This window comes from Platichthys flesus, chromosome 4 (genome assembly GCF_949316205.1).
Source record: "Platichthys flesus chromosome 4, fPlaFle2.1, whole genome shotgun sequence".
NCBI classification, from domain to species: Eukaryota; Metazoa; Chordata; class Actinopteri; order Pleuronectiformes; family Pleuronectidae; genus Platichthys; species Platichthys flesus.
Window position 1 is genome coordinate 24539057 of NC_084948.1, and position 19336 is coordinate 24558392.

Here is a 19336-nt window from a genome sequence, read left to right on the forward strand (position 1 = left end):
AAAGGGAAGTTCCAAATGTAAACCGTATTGCAGCCACACGTCTTTGATATTTATGTTTTGTTAACCAGTGGTTGTTCACGCTCATTAGCAGTCCCAAAAGACAGTTATCCGACAGCGACCTTGATTCACACGGGCACTTAGAAAGAGCAGATACTGAAATCTGTCCTGTTGAGACATCGACAGTTTCCTCAGAGCTGCGTCTTCGAATGGTGCAAGTTCTTAATGTCAGAGAGTTAGTGGAGCGGAGACAAAATCCATCTCAAGACTTTTATGGACTGAGTCTTGTCGTCCAAAATACTCCTCCTCAAAAGAAGCCAAAGCCGAGACGATGTCCTGCCGAGTCCAGGGGCCTCACCTGTTTATTTTTCACTGCATGTCCTCACCCTGCCCTCTGCGGATGATGTACGAGAAACTGGAGGTTGGAGATATTGTTCTTTTTTCGACTTTGTGAAGCCTCCTGGACGAGTGAAATCTCACACATGGGGGGGGGGGAGTTTCCGTAACGGAACGCTTCATGGTTCCTTTGCTGCTTTTTCCCCCTCTGCTGTGTTTGATGTCAATATTTAAATCATTTGTCTTGACGGCGAGGAACCATCTCCCCATGTGGTTCACAGAGGCAGCGAGGAGATAGTTCCACTTTCACAGCTCCGTCTGAAGAAAGTGGGGATGGTTGCCTCTTCAAACATGACTCTAAAATAAACTGCCGGCATGAATGATTAATCGTCGACAGCCAGGCTAACGCTGGGTTAGCTTTGGTAGTAATTCTATGTAAATGAATCTGGAAAGATCTTTGGGTATAAGCTCCAGGATTCAGAGCAGTGTCTCCTCGCTGGTTACCAGTGTGGTGGTGCTGGACGGCCAAGGTCCTCTGAAGGAGACCCGCCCTAATTAACATAAAGCTGGGTTCCTGGGGACCGGGGTAGTGTGGGGTGAATGATCTTGCCTCTGGTAAGGACATGTTGAGGGCAGCTACTAACACGCCAGTGTTAATTGTTTCCAGTTTGTGGCAGTGTTTAAAACCCAAATGTATTAAAAATAGCCCCGGTCTAATGAAGAAGTGGCAGCGAGGCATTTTGTTTGGGGACCGAGTTTTTTGCAAACGACTACAGAACCGCGGCTGACCGTAAGTCGGGTCACGCTAATGACGAGGGCAGAGCTCAGCGGGGGGGACGTGATACAGAGAGGTCTGGTCTCATCACTTCACTCAGATTAGCAGTTGAGTTTGGATGACGTCCCACCATTGATTGGCAGGGACCGATGATCAGATCTAATTTATGCGGCTTCTGGAGACTCCATGTCAGTCTGGAAATCGGTCGAGGTTCCTGATAACCAGCCAAGCAAGTCCTGCAATCTGCAGGCCTATTATTTCCCGCTCTTGCATTCTGTAATGGGAAAGATAAATCCTCCTTTTTCTTTTTTCTTTTTTAATTAGAGCAAAAGCAAAATAAAGCTTCCTTATCTCATTATCCTGCCGTTCTGGATAGAAACACCCTGAGAGAGAACCTGGGAGGTGTTATAATGTTCGGATTCTGTCGGAGCGCTCCGCTTTTATTGTGTGCAGAATTTCCTTTTGATAACAACCACCGTTTCCCACTGGTGGATTTCTGTTAGTGCAAGGAAGCAATCATATACTGTTATACGTGTCACTGTGCATTCGATCACTGGCGCCTCTGCAATGCCGTGACATCCAAGATCCTGCTCTTCAACAATTGACACTTTTGTCAAAACTGAGATCGTCATTTTGATTGTGGTGTTGATTCATCTCTGTGGTATTTATGGACTTTCTGGTTATGATATATCAAACTACCCACTACTGATATGTGTTTTTTATATTTTAACCATATGTCAGGTGGGTGGATAACTGTAGAAACACAGGGAAACAAAAGTGTAATGCAATAAGAAAACAAAAACTGTAAGTTATTTGTGTATTTGTATTTGCACTGGTTCAAGTGTTGCGTCATTGTAACTGTGTGGCTCCTTCTCACTCCCTAACAGCCATGCTTGTGTCATCCGTGGACAAGTGGTGACCTCGGACGGAACGCCGCTGGTCGGAGTCAACATCAGTTTCATCAACAACCCGTCCTATGGTTACACAATCACCCGGCAGGATGGAAGGTAAGAGCAACACACACAGACACACACACCCACACAAACATTAACTGCTAACCTAAACGTGCGCTGCGGAGATGATGCAGTGATGCTTACATTATTGTCAGATTGCTGTTGTTTAGCTGCGCTGAATTCTAATGGCGGCACGGAGAGAAGAGAAAACAAAAATCTCAGTTGCCACAGCAAACTGTGCAGCCATTGATCTGCTTTGCGCTTTCATTTGGTCCAATTTTGGAGTTCTCGGCTCAATTCCCAGAGAAATCAAACAAAGCCCTTCTGGTGCACTCATGAGTTATGCTTCAGTAGCAACAAGGGAGGGGAAAGCATAAAATATGCCGATTCAAAGCGGCTCACTGGGGCTATGAAGCATCGTGCAGATGGACATTGTTTATTTGACAATGTCAGATTTAGAGAGTTAAGTGAGACATTTAAGTTTAGACAGGCGATTAATTCCATGTGCATCCTCCTCCTTTTGTCGTCACTTATTTCATTTGCCACCAAGGTCGCGCATGAGACAATATTTGGTTCCCCTAACCCAAATGTACTGATCTGAACTGCATCCATAAAATACCACTTACTGACTGCGCTGATTGACGTGGATCATTAGCGCTATCTCCTTCAGACGAATCCATACATCTCCTGGCTCGGCGAGAAGCCTCTGACCTTGTCAATAAGCTCATTGTCTAGGTGCCGGTTGATTCATGGCGCTACCACGAGAAGCCGTTTGGAGAAAAAAGATGGATTGTTGTCGTGAAGAGTTTTCTAAAAATAACACGTGGGGGGAAAAAGTCGCCCGTATGCAGGCGCCACCTGCTCCGGCTCCTCGCGAGTTCCTCACACAACACGCAGACCAACACCTCAGATTGGTTTCCCTGTGAAAAGGAGAAACGTCGAGTAATATTGTGTCTATAGCTTCATGTATGTGCCCCCCCCCCTCCAAGTCCCCCCCAGTCCCCCTGTATCTCTCATAGTGGCTGGAGAAGCTTTGAACCAAGCCCCCCCCGATCACAGCACAGCAGGATGGTGTTTGCTCTCTTAGCCCCACTTCCTCCCGACACTTTTATCAGACACTCTCACCCTAAAGGCCCACATTTCTGCCAGCCGGTTTGATCTGGATCGTTACTGCTTCCGTCCTCTTGTCACTCTCCTCTTCTTTCTGATTTTACTCCCCCCCCCCAAAAAAAAAATCTCTCATGTTCACCTCATCAGCTTGACCTTCCTCGCTCTCCATCCCTTCACGCTCTTCCTCCTCTAATCACCCGGAGCCCTTAAGCCTTTCCTTTCCGGCCGCTCCTCCTTCACTTGCTTCCTGTGCTTTCCTTGAGCCCAGGTCTCATGTCCTTTCCACCACACTGGCTTTCCTCATCTCCATCCCCTTCCCATTTATGCATGTCCCATTTTTCGTATGCATCCGCCCGTTTTTCCCCTTTTTGCAAAGCTCAGTACTCTTTCTTCTCTTTCAGCGTATATGTGTAAACACTACTCCATCTCCCAGGTTCCCCCTGTAAACATGCCCAGTCTCCTGCAACTCCCCTGCAATCACTGTAAACACGCTCAGTGCAGCGTGAAATCAGAAATGCACCTGTTCAGCCACTTAGAAATAGGAAAGCTGTCTCGACTCATTTTTATGATGTGTTCTTTATTGTCTAAGGGCTTACTTTTTTAAATTACCTTTTCCACTATCTAGAAAACTTTTTCTGGCCTAAACAAAAGAGGTTAGTTTAGTTTCATTACAGCTGTGTAGCCATTTTCTGCCTGGCTGAGCTTCGAGACAGACCCGCTCCCTTTTATGCTTTTCTCCAATAATGAGTAAAAGTCTGACATGGAGTCCGGCTTATTGCATTATGAGGTGAGGCGAGGACCTCTATAGGAGCCGTGATGTATAGGAGCAAACCGGCCTACTCTCTATGACTTGATTTAAAAGGATCCGTCCTTTAAATAACAACGATTACCTCCAAGCGCCAGGGAGGTAATGTTTTCATCTGCGTTTGTTTATTCGCCTGTAAAATCACAGGTTTACGAAAAAAGCTACTGGACAGATCAACCATGAAACATGGTGGAAGGAAGTGGTGCAGATCAGGAATAGAACCCATTTCATTTTGGTGTGGATCCGGTTCAGGGGTCGGATCTAGGATTTCTTTTAACATTTTGAGATTGGGTGTTTTCCCACATTTTCTTTGATTTCTCTGAGAATAATTCATGGATTTTGTTCGAATAAATCAGACACGTTTAGGAGAGAGTGTGTGTTATTTGGTACAGATTCACATAAAATGAAAGTCTGGTTTTACAAGGGGATTCAATATTTTGAATTTGCTCTTCTTGTACTCGTGATGTTTCGCCCATTTCAATCACACACACTCTGAAGTGCCCACCAAGCTACATCCTGAGGGTCCAGGCTGCACAGCTCTTTTTCAGTCTGACAAACTCTGCCGTGTCCTCGATGCCGCCCAGTTCATTACAAACACACATTGGCCGAGGAATGATTGTGTATAATTTGTATGAGGCATGCCAAGTTCACTGGCAGAGGTTAACTCTTCAACTCTTGATGCATTTCCCCAAGGGCACAAGCAGGCAAGGTTGTTGTGGGTAGCTTAATAAGTTGTGTCACATGGCTTAAGGCTGTTGTCATGATCGATAACGACCAGTGAATCTCACCATCGACTGGTCCGGGCCGCCCATGGGTATCTGTCCAGAACTGTTTTGGCCGTTCATAGCCAGAGCCAGCCAGGTGTCACCCGGCCTGACCGGCTCCAGCTGCACGGCTCGCTGACGGATCGCGGCAGCACAAGGGCATCTCCATCCCAGCCCCCCCCCCCCCCCCCCCCCTCACCGCCGCAGCCCCCGCACTGCCGGTTCAACTCACTCATACCGAGCCAAGGGCGAAACACCAAGGGCGGAACAAACCGTTGTTTATCGCCACAGCCAATCAGATGTTCCCCCTCAAGGGAAGCCAGATTGAGCAGATTCTTTATATAGGAGCTAAAACCAGGGGGGATTTTTCCTGTTTAGAGGCCATTATTTGGACCTGCTTCTTTACCTGTAAAGGATGTTTCCCATGCGAGGATAAGGCCCCGTCCCCTGAGCCCCCCCCGGTGACCCGTGGCTAATTGGCTCTTAAAGAGAAGTGACAAGCGCTGCAGAAGTCCGGTGGAGGTGCCGGCGCGCCGTTGTCACCGCGCAGCAGTTAGAGGTGATGAAATCGGCCGAGCTCAGCCTGTTTTGCCCGAGACCCACTCAGGTCAGTGCAGAGGCAGGGGCCCCTTAATGCTACAGCAGATGGGATTGCATTGCAGGGCTTTTAGACTGATGTAAGAGTGGACAGCCTTCGTCTCCGAGATCGATAGAGAGGTGGCGGCTGCTTCCATCCTGCAGCACAAATCTCTTTCTCTCCCACATATAAATGTGAGCACAGGAGCAGTGCGTCACACTCACACACACACACACACACACACACTTACGCACACACACACACACACAAATCATATCTGAACTCATGCGTTTACTGTACTTCAAATAAAATATACAGATTCTAACGCTAATTAAGAGATGTGCGTATTAGATTATGATCAATCATCCAGTTGCATTTTCCCGCCTGTGTGTGCCTGAAAGATAATACTGAACAATGAAACTCTTTTTTTCAACCCCCCATTTATCAAAATGAGACTTTATGACTCTTTGATATGCTCTAACAACACTTAATTAGAAAATTACCCGTTATATTCCCTGCAAATTGTTGTTTTTTCCATTTTACCGTATTAAAAGCTTTGTTTGCTGCGTGTGTTTGAAATATATATTTACTTGTGAGCGAATTAACATTCACCCTCACTGACATTCTCCATGTCTGTGTTCCAGTTTTGACTTGGTGACCAACGGGGGCGTAGCCATCGCCCTGCACTTTGAGCGCGCTCCATTCATCACCCAGGAGCACACGCTGTGGCTGCCGTGGGGCCGCTTCTTCGTGATGGACACCATCGTGATGCGGCACGAGGAGAACGACATCCCGAGCTGTGACATCAGCAGCTTCACCCGGCCGAGCCCCGTGGTGTCGCCGGCCGCGCTCACCGCCTTCGCCGGCTCCTGTGCCGAGCGGGGGACCGTGGTGCCCGAGATCCAGGTGATTCCCCCCCCCCCCACACAGCCTGCTTTCCCTTCTACTCTTCTGCCGCTGCAGCTTGTGATCCTCACGGGTCTCTCCTCCAAAAAAATGATTCATGCCGCACATCTGGGAGAGACCACCGAGACTATTCATCAAGCACAAGTGAGAGAGTGACTCCGGCTCAGGGTGGTCCTGTGATTTTATCTCTCTGGTGTAATTGGCCTTGTGGAACTCGGACAATTCACCGTGTACATTTTTTACCGTCCGGCCGCAGTGGGATGATGATTACCTCCACAGCAGAAAACCGACTGGACGTTTTTTAATTTCTCCAGGGTTGTTAGCCTCCAGGTTAAAAGCGCTCGTGTGCCAAATTGAAAGATTTTTTATATTGACTGTATATTTATTTTGATATCTGTCCAAATTGACTTCATGTAATTTGTCTTGTTGCGGCCAGAACACACCTGCATGGGCCTGTGGCTGCACCGGGTCTAGCAGGCGTCTCTGTGCCCTTCCCTAATTACTTTGTCTCCCAGTTTGCTTCATAAGATTTATGGCATATCAGTGGATTCAGTTATGGAGTCCGCTCTATTTATAGCAGCCTCGTCTTTTCATTGAGCTGTTACTGCACTTTACAGGGACATCATCCAAATCGTCCACAGAAAAGGGGGGGGGGGGGTTCTGATTTCCAGGCGTAGCTACACTCTGATGAGAGGAGGCAGATTGTACGTGATGCCCAGTGAGTTGTGCGTAGTTGTTTTAATTGTCGTCTTCTTGTCGCTCTGTGGAGACGAGCGACCAGAGGTGACTTAATTAGAGCAGAGCCGAGTTGGTCAACCAGACCTGCTCTGTCGACCCTTGATCCTGACCTACGAGAGGTCGCAGGTCTGACCTCAGCTGAAATATCCAAATTAACTTTTAACAATATCGTGCTATAAAATCCCTGAGCCCGGGGGGGGGGGTGGAGCTCTTGTGATGCCTTTGTCATATGGATTGCGGGGAAAGGCTATTGACCTAATGAAGGACCTGGTGTTATTCAATCAATTATGAAAAATACTCACTGGAGTACATAATGAAGAAATCCGTCATCGCGCTTGAGTGTAATTGTCGTCCGATTGATATTTCTAATTCCCCTCGGGTCCAAATATTCAGCTGGAGATGAGGATGCGGAAAAAATATCTGACCAAGGTGAGAGTGGCCGCTGACCAGATAAATGACAAATTGATAATCTGCCTGAAGAAAAGATGATTATCACTTTTTAATGCAGACACAAACCCGGCAGACAATACGTTTCTAATCAGTTTAGCATTTACAGCGCGGCCGGCTAACGATTTGTGTTTTTCTTTCTGTCGTCGATAAGCATTTTGTTGTTTTGTTGTGTGTCCACAGTCGCTGCAGGAGGAAGTGCCTATTCCAGGATCAGATATGAAACTGGGCTATTTAAGCAGCAGGACCCCAGGTTACAAGTCAATCCTGAGAGTGACCCTCAGCCACTCCAGCATCCCTTTCAACCTGATGAAGGTTCACCTCATGGTGGCCGTGGAGGGCCGGCTGTTCAGGAAGTGGTTTCCCGCTGCCCCCAACCTCTCGTACTACTTTGTGTGGGACAAGGCGGACGTCTACAGCCAGAAGGTCTACGGCCTGTCTGAAGCCTTCGGTGAGTAGAGTATAAATCGAATACACACAATTATGTTTAGTTTACACACAGAGTCCACTAATGCTGGTTTTGTCTTTTCTCCTCGCTCCAGTATCGGTGGGTTTCGAGTACGAGTCATGTCCAGATCTTATCCTGTGGGAGAAGAGGACGGCTGTTCTGCAGGGATACGAACTCACAGCCTCCAAACTGGGAGGGTGGACCATAGACAAGCACCATGCTTTAAATATCCAGAGTGGTGAGTCAGCGCCTAATCCTCTGTTTTAAATTCCCCATGCTCGGCCTCTCATTCATCAAAACACAGTCCCCCGAGGATAATTATGAACTGCAAGAAATCTTAACAATCAGCACATTATATCCTCCATTGTTAAAAAATGTTTTAAACTATCACAGAGACGTAAATACACCTGTGTTCCGCTGCAGTTCTAGTTAATGTAGGAAGCTTCTAAGAATTTGTCTCAGCACAATGCAGATTTCTTTTTATAGTAACTGGAGCACGAGTCTGTGGTGATGCTGGTTTGCACTTTTCTTTATGAAACTGTGAAGGTCACCTTTAGTCATTTAACGAAAGTTACAGATATAAGGACAATTATTTAATTTTAGCTTCATTTCAAAGAAATACATTATTTAACTTTTACTTTTTTACTTAACTTAAGTTTAAGATGGCCCCATTTGCGCTGCACTCCTTAAGTTGACTGCTCCCTGTCACATTTTACACTTATGATCCAGAATGTGATCCAGAGTGCACCTAAGTGCCCCCATGTCCACGCTGAGCCTTTGTGTGATGCTTTTAGTGTAACATTGAATTGTCCCCCCCTGTCAAAAGCATTCTGGGTCTTTTTCCCCCTCAGCAGCGCCATGTGCCGTCAGATAGGTCTCACTTTTTTTTATTACCGCTGTCCATTTTTTAAGGAGGGGGTGGGATCTATTTTCTTATTGCCAGCGAATTACTCCTGAAAGGCAGGAAGGGGGGGGGGGGGGGGGCAGCTCCTGGGCCCCACAGTGTGTTTGTGTCTGCGACGGGGCTCATCAGAGGAGATGAGGCATGCTTACATGAAAAGTGCTCGGGAAGGTGGCACTTTGATCCATCGCACTAAAACCTGCTGAGTCTGAATGTGTGCTGTCCGGGAGGAAGGAGGGAGCTGCAACTTGCCCCCCCCCCATCACCTCCACCTCCGCCGCTGCTTCCTCCAGCACCTCCACCCTGTGGCACCTCAGTGTCGGGTACATGCCCAGCATTTTTAGAATCTTCCCTAATTTAATTGCCACCAGTCTGCTCCTCGCAGCAGCAGCAGCGGCCCCTAAGATTAAATCATGTCCCGGGAAGGGGACGCCTGGCTGATCCTTTCCGATGGACCAAATGTTTCGATGCTCAAAGAAACTCGGGTCGGCGAGAACCATCAGGAGCAGAAACACATGCAGATGCTCAATTTCAAATATGATTACATCGACTGGGCAGCAGGAACATCTTTACATTTGCATATCTGAAATCTCTCCAAGAGAAGATTGGCAACGCTAATGGAAGCAAAGTGTGCGTGTGTGTGTGTGTGTGTGTGTGTGTGTGTGTGCGTCTGTGGGTGTGAGCTTGACTCCTGCACGCGTTCTGCCTATTTTTTATGCTGCACAAATCCGGCGGAGGTAGAAAAGAGGGCGAGACGCAATTTTTGACTCGAGGAAAGTCAATTTCTCTGAGCCTGTGTGGTAATTCTCCATCTCCGAGAGATTCCACTCGTGCCGAGGGCTTTTTGGTGTGTGCCTGTGTTTCACCTCTATATGCAAACGTGAGTCACTCGGAGCAGCTTTCGTGGCCTGAGCTGGCAGAGCTGCACACACAGAGAAGTGTTTCTTTTTAAAAATTGACATCTCATGTGCATTTGAACAGAGGAAACTTTCAGCATCAGTGCATTGGAACGGCCTCTGCTTTTCAAACCCTCTCTCCTACTACACCCTGTCCAGCAGGAACAGGGCCACATGCAGTTAGCCTCCCACTTTAATCTTGTTGTCCGCCACTCGCTAATTGCACCTCACATTATTACACACACACAATAATAACACACACACACGAAGCAGCGCGAGTATCTTAGTTATTTAATTAAATCTTGTGACATGAAATTTCCAAACATATTTGCAAAGCCCTCTGTGCGTCTCTACACACCAGACTGGAAATCTGTTCCCAGCAGATTCCAATTTGATTTGCATATTTCTGGATCTGTAGCTGCCAGAATCCGGATGTAACTTTACTCTGCTTTCAATATTTCTTTTTTTTATTTGAGTGAAACTGCAGATGGTATTTCCTCCATATAATCGAATAAGAATTCATTTTATGTAAACAGGATAATAATGATAACAGCTAATGAAGTAATATAAATTTCATAAACAAGTTGTGGAGCTTGAGTTAATATATGCATGTAAGCATAAAAACTAATTGGGTGCAGCCTTTATTATCACTGTGGTGAAAAGAAGAGGTTATAAACATGTTAATGCATTTCCCAGTGTAACTGTTGACTCTAGTTTTTGCCACAGATATATAACTATGTTAATTAATTGTAAAATATATTTTTTGCACATTATTACATATGGACAGTAATTATAGCATTCAACTTCAACACCTATGCCTTTTGTGACATATATAAGATGCTCTAGTTTCTAATTGTTCTTCTTTAACAAGTTTGTTCCTCAGGAGAAGATGGCCTGGATTTTTTTTCCAGGGGCCAAGATGTCCCTGGAATGAGTAGCACACAAAAAGAAAAACACAGAAACAAGGCTGGACTTGTAGAGTGTCACTCGGCCCAAGGCTGTTTGACTTGATGACTTTCGGGGGGGGCAGCCCTCAAAACCACTTAAGACCCACTGCTCTTTGTTTGGTTTCATCTTGCGTCCAATCTTTAGCCCCCAGCCTTGAAACTGCTCAAGCCAAACAGGTTGCAGGTGTTACATGTTTCTCTCCTGTGTGTCTCATTAGGGATCCTTCACATGGGAAACGGGGAGAACGTCTTCATCTCCCAGCAGCCTCCTGTGATCGGCAGCGTGATGGGCAACGGGCGCAGGCGCAGCATCTCCTGCCCCAGCTGCAACGGCCTGGCGGACGGGAACAAGCTGCTGGCCCCCGTGGCTCTGGCCTGCGGCTCGGACGGGAGTCTCTACGTGGGGGACTTCAACTACGTGAGGAGGATCTTCACCACGGGGAATGTCACCAGCGTCCTGGAGCTCAGGTAACCCGAGGAGTCGCCTTACTAACGTTCACTCAGAGCCGAGGCCTCAGGTGGGCTCGCGCACAGGTCATAAACCACCGAGGGCGATTGAGATAGAGAGAAATGCCCTGAAGGCCCCAGGATGGATGGTCTCTCCTCCCTGGTCCACCTGTATCAGCTGGAGCTTGGCCCCCTGATAGAGGGTGAAGAGGATGTAACGGGCTCTTAAGGGAAAAAAATGTCCAAGTATAAGATGAATCTGTTTTTTGAGTGGAAATCTGAAGGCTTTGCATGATTCTCTCTTGTTTTAATTCTTTTTTACTAACAACTAACATTTCCTCTCCTTTTCTCTTTCTTCTCTCATTTCCTGCTGCTTTTGTCAAACTGAAAGAAATAAAGACTTCAGGCATAGGTAAGCCGCCCCAGCATTTGTCCAAATTACGATGAAAAAGTGTACAGGCCACATACTTGATGCAGAAGTTGACCTTTAAAGCCAATTTCACACAGGCAGCGGGAAGATCCTTTATTAAAACACTGACCGCATCAGCTCCATCTTCATAAAGCTGGAGATTTCCGGGGGGGGTTAGTAAGTACGTCCTCCGAGCTGATCTCTGGACTTAGTGGCTTGTTCACTTCTGTGTGTTTGCGTCTGTACGTGTGATTGCAGAGAGAGGATCCAGTTAATTGATGATTCAACAGAGGCCGTACTTTCACTCAGGGTTAATAACAAGGAGTCAGGTATTGTCCGATATAATATAATTTATGCAATTGTCACAAACGAGTGATGTGTTGAATAAACAACACCTGAGTACAGTAGGAAATAGAACATGCACCGTGCTTCCCAGAGCAATGCAACACAAGTCCACTGCAACAAATCCAACCTTCATGAAAGGCAGGATTATTTTTTTCATCCTGGCAGTGTTAGAGAAATGTTGCACGATGAACTAATTCCTATTGAAGGAACAATATTTGAAAAGTATTGAAAGCACCCTAAAAATAAAGATTTGTCTCTGAATTAAATCAACGGCTTCCTGACGGCGTCGATGTAAAAATCTGATTAAGACCTGATTTTAAGTTTTTATTTACAAAGCCTCCTAAGATGGCAGCTCGGTGAAGATTGTATCAATGGCTTAAGATGCACAAACCTAATTTTCCGTGGCAGGAGGCGGCGGGGGAAATCTCTGGTTGCTGTCTTTAGATATCATGTCTGCGGCAAAGGATTATTGATTGACTTTCAATTGGGGGGGGGGAGGGGGCACAACTTCAGCAGGGGAACATGTTGTCAAGCTGAAGATGAAAAACCTAGTGATGCTGGTCGCTGGCCTCTAAAATGACCAGATTAATAAAACAGTCAGACACAGTTTACTGGGGTTAATGTCTGTGCAGCAGCACAACAGACAGTGGCCTCATGTCTGTTCTGCTCTTGTGAACACGATATCTCAAGAACGCCACGAGGGAATTTCTTCAAATTTTGCAAAAACATTCAATTTGACTCAAAAACAAACTCTTTTAATTTTGGTTGTTGTAGGTCAAAGGTTTCTGTCACAGTGATCTTGTAAACTTGATAAATCGGGATGCACCTACAGGGAATTTCATTACATCTGGGTTTTTTGGAGGTCAAAGGTCACTTTGACCTCACCAACCCCCCTTCTGAACATGTGAGCTTAACAACAACTCGAGATAATTCTTTCAAAATTGGCACCAACATTCACTTAGACTCAGGGATTAATGGATTAGTTCTGGGAGGTCAAAGGTCAATGTCACAGTGACAATTCTGATCAGCTTTCTCTCAAACTCAAAGATTAGTTTATTAGATTTCAGTGGTCATAGGTCACAGTGATCTCATATGGGCCTGTAAATAAACAGTGGGGATGCAGGGTGAGTAATTCTACTTCCCACTGTGCAACCACCTCCTCTCTTTACTTCATACGTGTCTTTGTGCAGAACAAAAATGTTATCTTACGTACAGGAGCTTATAAACCTCTCACACACAGACATGATCTGTTTGCCAGTGCGAGACTAAAGAAATGTCAGAGCTCTGTTCCTTTGGCCTCGGCCCTCCGAGCACATTTGCAAATTATGAAGGAGCTACATCCTGGTAAACACAGCGTGTGTCTGTTTAAAATGGGTGGCTGCCTCCTGTCCGTGAGCGAGCTCGCGGTCGGACTGGATGCCGGCTGATCTCACCGCGGTGTGTTCATTGACCCCCTACTAAGGGTGTCCCCATCCACTCCACACACGCTCCCTCCATTGCCACACCAGCATGCGGCAAAATCCAATTATCTTCTACAAACTAGATGTTGTCAGTGAATATAGATGGAATATATGGCCGTAGCTCAAGGTCAGGCAACAGCGCTTCATAGTTTCAAACACAGCGGGGGGTCCAGGACTGTTCGACATGCAACTGGGAGCTGATAAGGTATCAGCTGAATGCACATGGCAGATAGAATGCAAAGCAGGATCCGGTTATTGAGGCTTGCTACTGACCTACTACACTGAGGCCCCTGTCAACACACACACAGGTATCTTTTAAACAAAGCTTTATTCTGGGAGTTTCGGCCTCTCGGGTGTAATCTGTGAATAAAAATCTGGCTTTTTGCAGAAGCTCAATCCAAAGTGCAGATTTTCTCAAACACGGTGGATAGAGTTTTATGCTTGTGTTGTTGTTAGTCCAACACAAAAGCTAATAACGTTGTTTTTATCGGTTTGCCTATAAAGATCCACTGATATGAGCCTTTCAAAGATGATATAGATGTAGATCTCTAGATTCAAGATTCAAGAGTTTTATTTTAAAATTTATTATAAACAAGTGTAAAATAGAATATCAACAATTTAAAATATGAAATAATATATATATATATCTAAATATATATATATACAGCTGAAGAAAGAAAAACAGAAGTGCAATTTTGTGCAATAGTGCAAATATGCCATGGTGCTTATTTAGAGTTATGTGGAGTTATTGCAGTTGGGAGGAGTTTAAAAGTCTTATGGCCTGGGGGATGAAACTGTCCCGAGCCTGCTGGTGCGGGCCCGGATATGTTGCTGGTATAAAAATCTTTTATTTTTACAGAATAAACAATACAGGAAAGATATGCATTGAGGTTTTAAGTACCTGTAAAAAAAACATTAAAATATCAATTCCACTTCTTTGTCATAAGGGGTCTTTACCAATTCCCTTTTGCTGTTATATATATATATATATATATATATTGGTTGTTAAAGGTCAAAAATATAAATATTATATGATTTGCAAAACATTTAAAGTATAAATACACAGCCGTTGTTTTTCTAAAGCAGCCACTTGCACCTGGACCTTCAAACCAACACATCAGTCAAACTGGTCAGTGGTCAGATCTTTTGACGTGTGTGCGCCTGAGGTTCGCTGTCATCACTGATTCAATGAAGGTCAATTGTCATTTAAAATCCTGCACCGACCGGAGTTGACAATCCCACAGAACCTCCAGTCCTGTGATCTCGTTGCGTTATACAAAATATATGAGCTCTGGCACAACGTCTGGCACGTCGACCACCAGCTCAAGGTTGTAGTTGAAATTCTGTCTTAATCCACTTTGAGTGATGCCTTGCTGACAGGTTTCTCCATAATGCTTATCGGATCTGGCAGAACAGTGTTGTATCCTGACCTGAGAACTCTGGGTATCTGCAGGGGGGGGGGGGGGGGGGGGGGGGGGTTGACCAGTAGTATAAAGACCTAACAAAACAAGGAGGCTCAATTTAAAGTGATTCAATTAAATGAACTCATTAAAACTGTACAGTTAAACTCTGCATGTATGCTTTTATCGAGGAGCCAAATAGTTGGTTATACATTTTCTGAGCCTGGCTTGAACTTAACATTTAATATCTTTCAGGTTTTGCCTTGCTGCTTGATCTATCCACTTCATTTTGTATGCTGCATATGCCTAGAATCGAGGAAATCATGCATACAGCCACAATCTTTCTGTTATCAGCAAGAAACTTAACTGTGTCAGTCGGACGCTTGTCACACGTCTGACTCCTGCAGACGAAAGACTTTCATTCGGACCATTTGGGCCTTGTGCTGTTTTAACGGGAGCACAGGCAAGCTTGTAAAATCTTTATCAAACCTCCACCAGTGCCAGTATCCTGTGGTTTAAAGTGGCACTGGGCCTTTAGCGACATTGTGTTATGCTTTAATATTTTCACATGGCCTTTTGTTTGCAAGAAATAGTGGGTGGAGGGGGGGTCAGGGATGAGATGGGTTTAGAGTGAGGGTTGGAAGTTTGGAGAATAAACCTTCTCCGTCACTTCATCTGTATTTCTATGGATGTGTCTGCACTCGTCTTTGTTTGCTGACACCGATCCTCACGAGGACTTTTGGCTTTATTTGGCTCTTGTGTCTGTTTGTCTGTCAGGTTGGGGGGGGGGATCTCCTGTGTGTGTGTGTCTGCAGGATTTACCTTGTTGACTTGGTTTGGGGGGTTTAAAGGGATGTTTTTTGTTGTTGTTGTTGTTGTTGTTGTTGTTCCCTGATGGATACGTAATGTGTTTGGATTGCAGCTTCAGCAGTAGATTTCTGTTTGTCTAATAAAAAAAAAAAAAAAACATTCCCAGGGGAAATACAAAAACATACATGTGTGTAGTCGTTCCAGCGATACGCAGCAGCCCCCTGCCGCTGTGTGTGCGACTGTGTGTGTGTGTGTGTTTCATGTTGTCGCTCTCAGATGGTATCACAGAGATTTCTCGGGGCCAGGGGAGGAATTTTAATTAGGATTTCTGTCACAAAGTCTTTAGAGTCCAACTAAACCCATCATTTCTCTTTTGTCGTCACGCATTCTCCCTTCAACATCATTACCTCGTCCATGATTTGAAATAAGGTGGAGACGTGTATTTGTACACGGAAAGTATGTTTCACACATCAGTGCATGTGGAGGAGTTGAGAACCCACTCACTTTTTGACAACAGGGATTTTTCCACTAAGCCGAACTCTTGAAGATGAGTTATAAGCTCCATCATCGTGTCACGTTTAATCTCATTCAGTTTTTTCCTTTTTCCGTGTCATTGGTTTAAACTCTAATTGTGCCCAATTGACTCTCTAAATGGCTTTTCAATCCATTTTAATTGTATTACAAAATGTTTCTTATTGAAAGCACTGTAGCCCTTCCAGCTTTATTGACCTCCTCCTCCTCCTCCTCCTCATCTTCCTCTCTTGTTCCCTCCTTCCCTCCAGCAACAGCCCCGCTCACAAGTACTATCTGGCCACCAGTCCGGTGAACGGCGCCGTGTACCTCTCGGACACCAGCAGCAGGAAGGTGTTCAAGGTCAAGTCCCTGAACGTGGTGAAAGACGTGGCCAAGAACCTGGAGCTGCTGGCCGGCACCGGGGACCAGTGTCTCCCGTACGACGACACCCGCTGCGGGGACGGGGGGAAAGCGGTCGAGGCCACGCTCACGAACCCCAGAGGTAACGAATGGATGTTATTATAACCAGTGTAGTGTGTCGGGGGCCGGTTCATCATGTGGACTCTTCAGATTCTCTTCTCTCGGTTATTATAATAACATAATTTGTTTTTTTTTGTTTTTTTAAAGCCTGCCTCTCCATGTGTTATCCCGGGGTCTTTTTTTTTTTTCGTTGCTTCCATATTTGGATGATGCATTAGTCATTAGATCACATGCTCTCTCTTTGTCCTCCACTGGGATGAAGTCGTGATTCATATGCACTGAAATAACACTCCGGTCCCTCGGAGATGGGCAACGTGTACAGTCCAGGTTTGAGTTGAACAGAGAATATTTGGCTTTACAGGCTGAGCATGTTCATCTGTGTTTAAATTCACGTTGTGATGGAAGAACAGAGCTAAAGTCACTGTTCTCCTCTTCCTTGTTGTTTGAGGCCGAGAGCAAAAGAGCAAAGAAACTGCATCGATGGAATTTTCGCTGTAATTGAATCAATGCCTACAGTACTATTCATCTATTTTGATGTTTCAATTGTTCCCCCTATATTGATTGAACAAATCAATCCTAGAATTACTTTCATTGCCGTGATTACTCTTTAATTTCAACCCCTAACAAATAGCCCCGAATTGCAATTAGCGGTGTTCAGTCCTCACATTAGCTCCCCGATAAACAAAAGAACCGATGAGTGTTTTACTCCTCTGTCCGCCCTGTGACTCTCTCCTGCAGGAATCACGGTGGATAAATACGGTGTCATCTTCTTCGTGGACGGGACCATGATTCGCCGGATTGATCAGAACGGCATCATCTCCACCCTGCTGGGCTTCAACGACCTGACCTCTGCCCGACCCCTCAGCTGCGACGCTGTGATGGACATCTCTCAGGTAGCTCTCTGACCCCCCCCGGCCAGCGTGTGCTTTCCTGTCTCTCAGCCAACACCGCTCTCCTTGACTGACCCTGGTCCCCGGCACACCGAGAGCTTTTGTTTGTGTAGATGGAAACTCTGTGCCGGGATCCAGTAGCCCTCGTTTTTTTTGTTGTTTTGTTTATCGGCCACATGATGCCAGTTTTTCAGATTCACATCACTTCCAGAGGATACAGAGGAAGAACGTGGGAGCTCACAGGCATTTAGCCGTCTGTTGGGATTCAGTTTTCAAACTGAATACCGTTTCCTGTGTTCACCTGAACCCGTGTCAGTGAATTATCTATAGCTGTGGTCTGTCAGGAATGATGACGAAGGATAAATGAAATAGTTCTCAGGTCATTTTTATTTTTCGAAAAAGGAAATTTCTTTTTTAACAAGGAGAACAAGAAAAACATCAAAATACAATATCACAGTAGAAGAACTATAAACTAAATACTATATACACAATGCAAAACTAGAAGTAGAATACATTTAAATTCACTCTGATCTGATATCAGTCACGTAAATATGCCTTATTTCCTTTTTCATATGTTAAATATAGTGAAAAACAAATCCTGGATCCTGATCTGCACCAGAGTTGATTGGTTTCTTCTTCTTTTAATCTTCCTTATAACAAACAACAAACAAAGAAATCATAACCTCCTCGGCGGCAATAAAAAACGAGGAGTGATTATAAAAAAATCTAAAATAAGAACAAAATAAAGTTCTTATCTGAGAGTAGAGGCTCACAGTGTGTGGTGTATTTGACTTATGCATGTTTATAGCTTTAGAATAAATTACATTTTTGATGTTTTTTAAAAGCAAACCCTGCCTCTCTGAACAGAAAGGAGAGGATGTTAAATTCACTGCATTACGGACGGTCTGGATTCACCACGATGGATTTAATTGGCCCACGAGATAATGAATTCAGGAAAGCGGGCCCCAAACACAGCTGTGCAGGCTTTGGCGCATTATAAAAAATTTAAATCATCTTACGGTTAACACACAAATACGTATAAATAATGAAAATGAGCAATTAATTGGCCTCGGTCCAGAGCGGGGAGGAAATCACAGGAAGTCCCAGGAGCCCCCACGCCTGCGTCAAGTGGCCAAACGTCCACAAACACAAAGGGCCACTGACCTATAGCTGTAGGGGGATGACAAGGGTGACCTTCGACCTCACGTGCTCTCAATTCACTCATGCACGCAAAAGCATATACAGGCACACACACATATGGGCATATGTACCATACTGCTACACCAGACAGACCCCCCACCCCCCCCCACCCCGAGGCAAGGACGCTGCACCGAGGTCACACCGGTCTCGGCTCAGCGACAAGACAGAGCTTTCACTGTTTTTCAGTCTTGCAGCTGTTCTTTTCCTCACACTCACAATTTTCACAATATGAGGGTTGTTTTTGTTCATATTTAAAAACGACACTGTGTGTGTGTTTTTATGTGTTGTCTTCAGTATCTGTAATTGTTTTCGCTTCACTCCCGTGAACGGAGCATTTCTTGGGTTTAATGATGGGATCTGATCGCCTCTGCTCGGCTCTGTGTGTGTTCCCCCGCACCAGTTTGTTTCCTGCCCTATCGTGTGTGTTATTGAGTACAGCGATCATAAAGGAAAACCTCCTGAGGGGCCGTGAGCACGTCTTTTGGAGGCTTTTTGTTTGAAATGAAGTATTCAGCGGAGGGAGCGAAGCCTCCAGTTGCCCATTTCCAGCCTGAGGGAACTCCATCCCCATCATGACCCCTGCTCGCTGCTCTCTTACACCCCCCCCCCCTTCCCTCCCTTCCCTCCCTTCCCTACCCCACTGCACTCACACACAAGCGCCTATAGATGCTCGCCATCCCAGTGCCAGAGCCGAGAGGACACAGCTACACAACGATGACAAATCGCACAAGCACTAGCAGAGACACTCAGACGGTAAAAAGCATCCATTAAAAATTCATCCA

At 45.5% G+C, this 19336-nt stretch overlaps 1 protein-coding gene across 1 annotated transcript in view; it reads left to right on the forward strand.

Annotated features, from left to right (window-relative positions):
• tenm4 (teneurin transmembrane protein 4) overlaps window positions 1-19336 on the forward strand; it is a 120828-nt gene that overhangs the window by 72284 nt on the left and 29208 nt on the right. Inside the window, exons 16-23 of the mRNA XM_062386504.1 lie at window positions 1996-2115; window positions 5962-6223; window positions 7592-7859; window positions 7951-8094; window positions 10819-11068; window positions 11439-11459; window positions 16254-16486; window positions 17203-17357. Of these exons, the coding sequence (XP_062242488.1) occupies window positions 1996-2115; window positions 5962-6223; window positions 7592-7859; window positions 7951-8094; window positions 10819-11068; window positions 11439-11459; window positions 16254-16486; window positions 17203-17357 (1453 nt within the window). The remainder of the gene's footprint in view (window positions 1-1995; window positions 2116-5961; window positions 6224-7591; window positions 7860-7950; window positions 8095-10818; window positions 11069-11438; window positions 11460-16253; window positions 16487-17202; window positions 17358-19336) is intronic.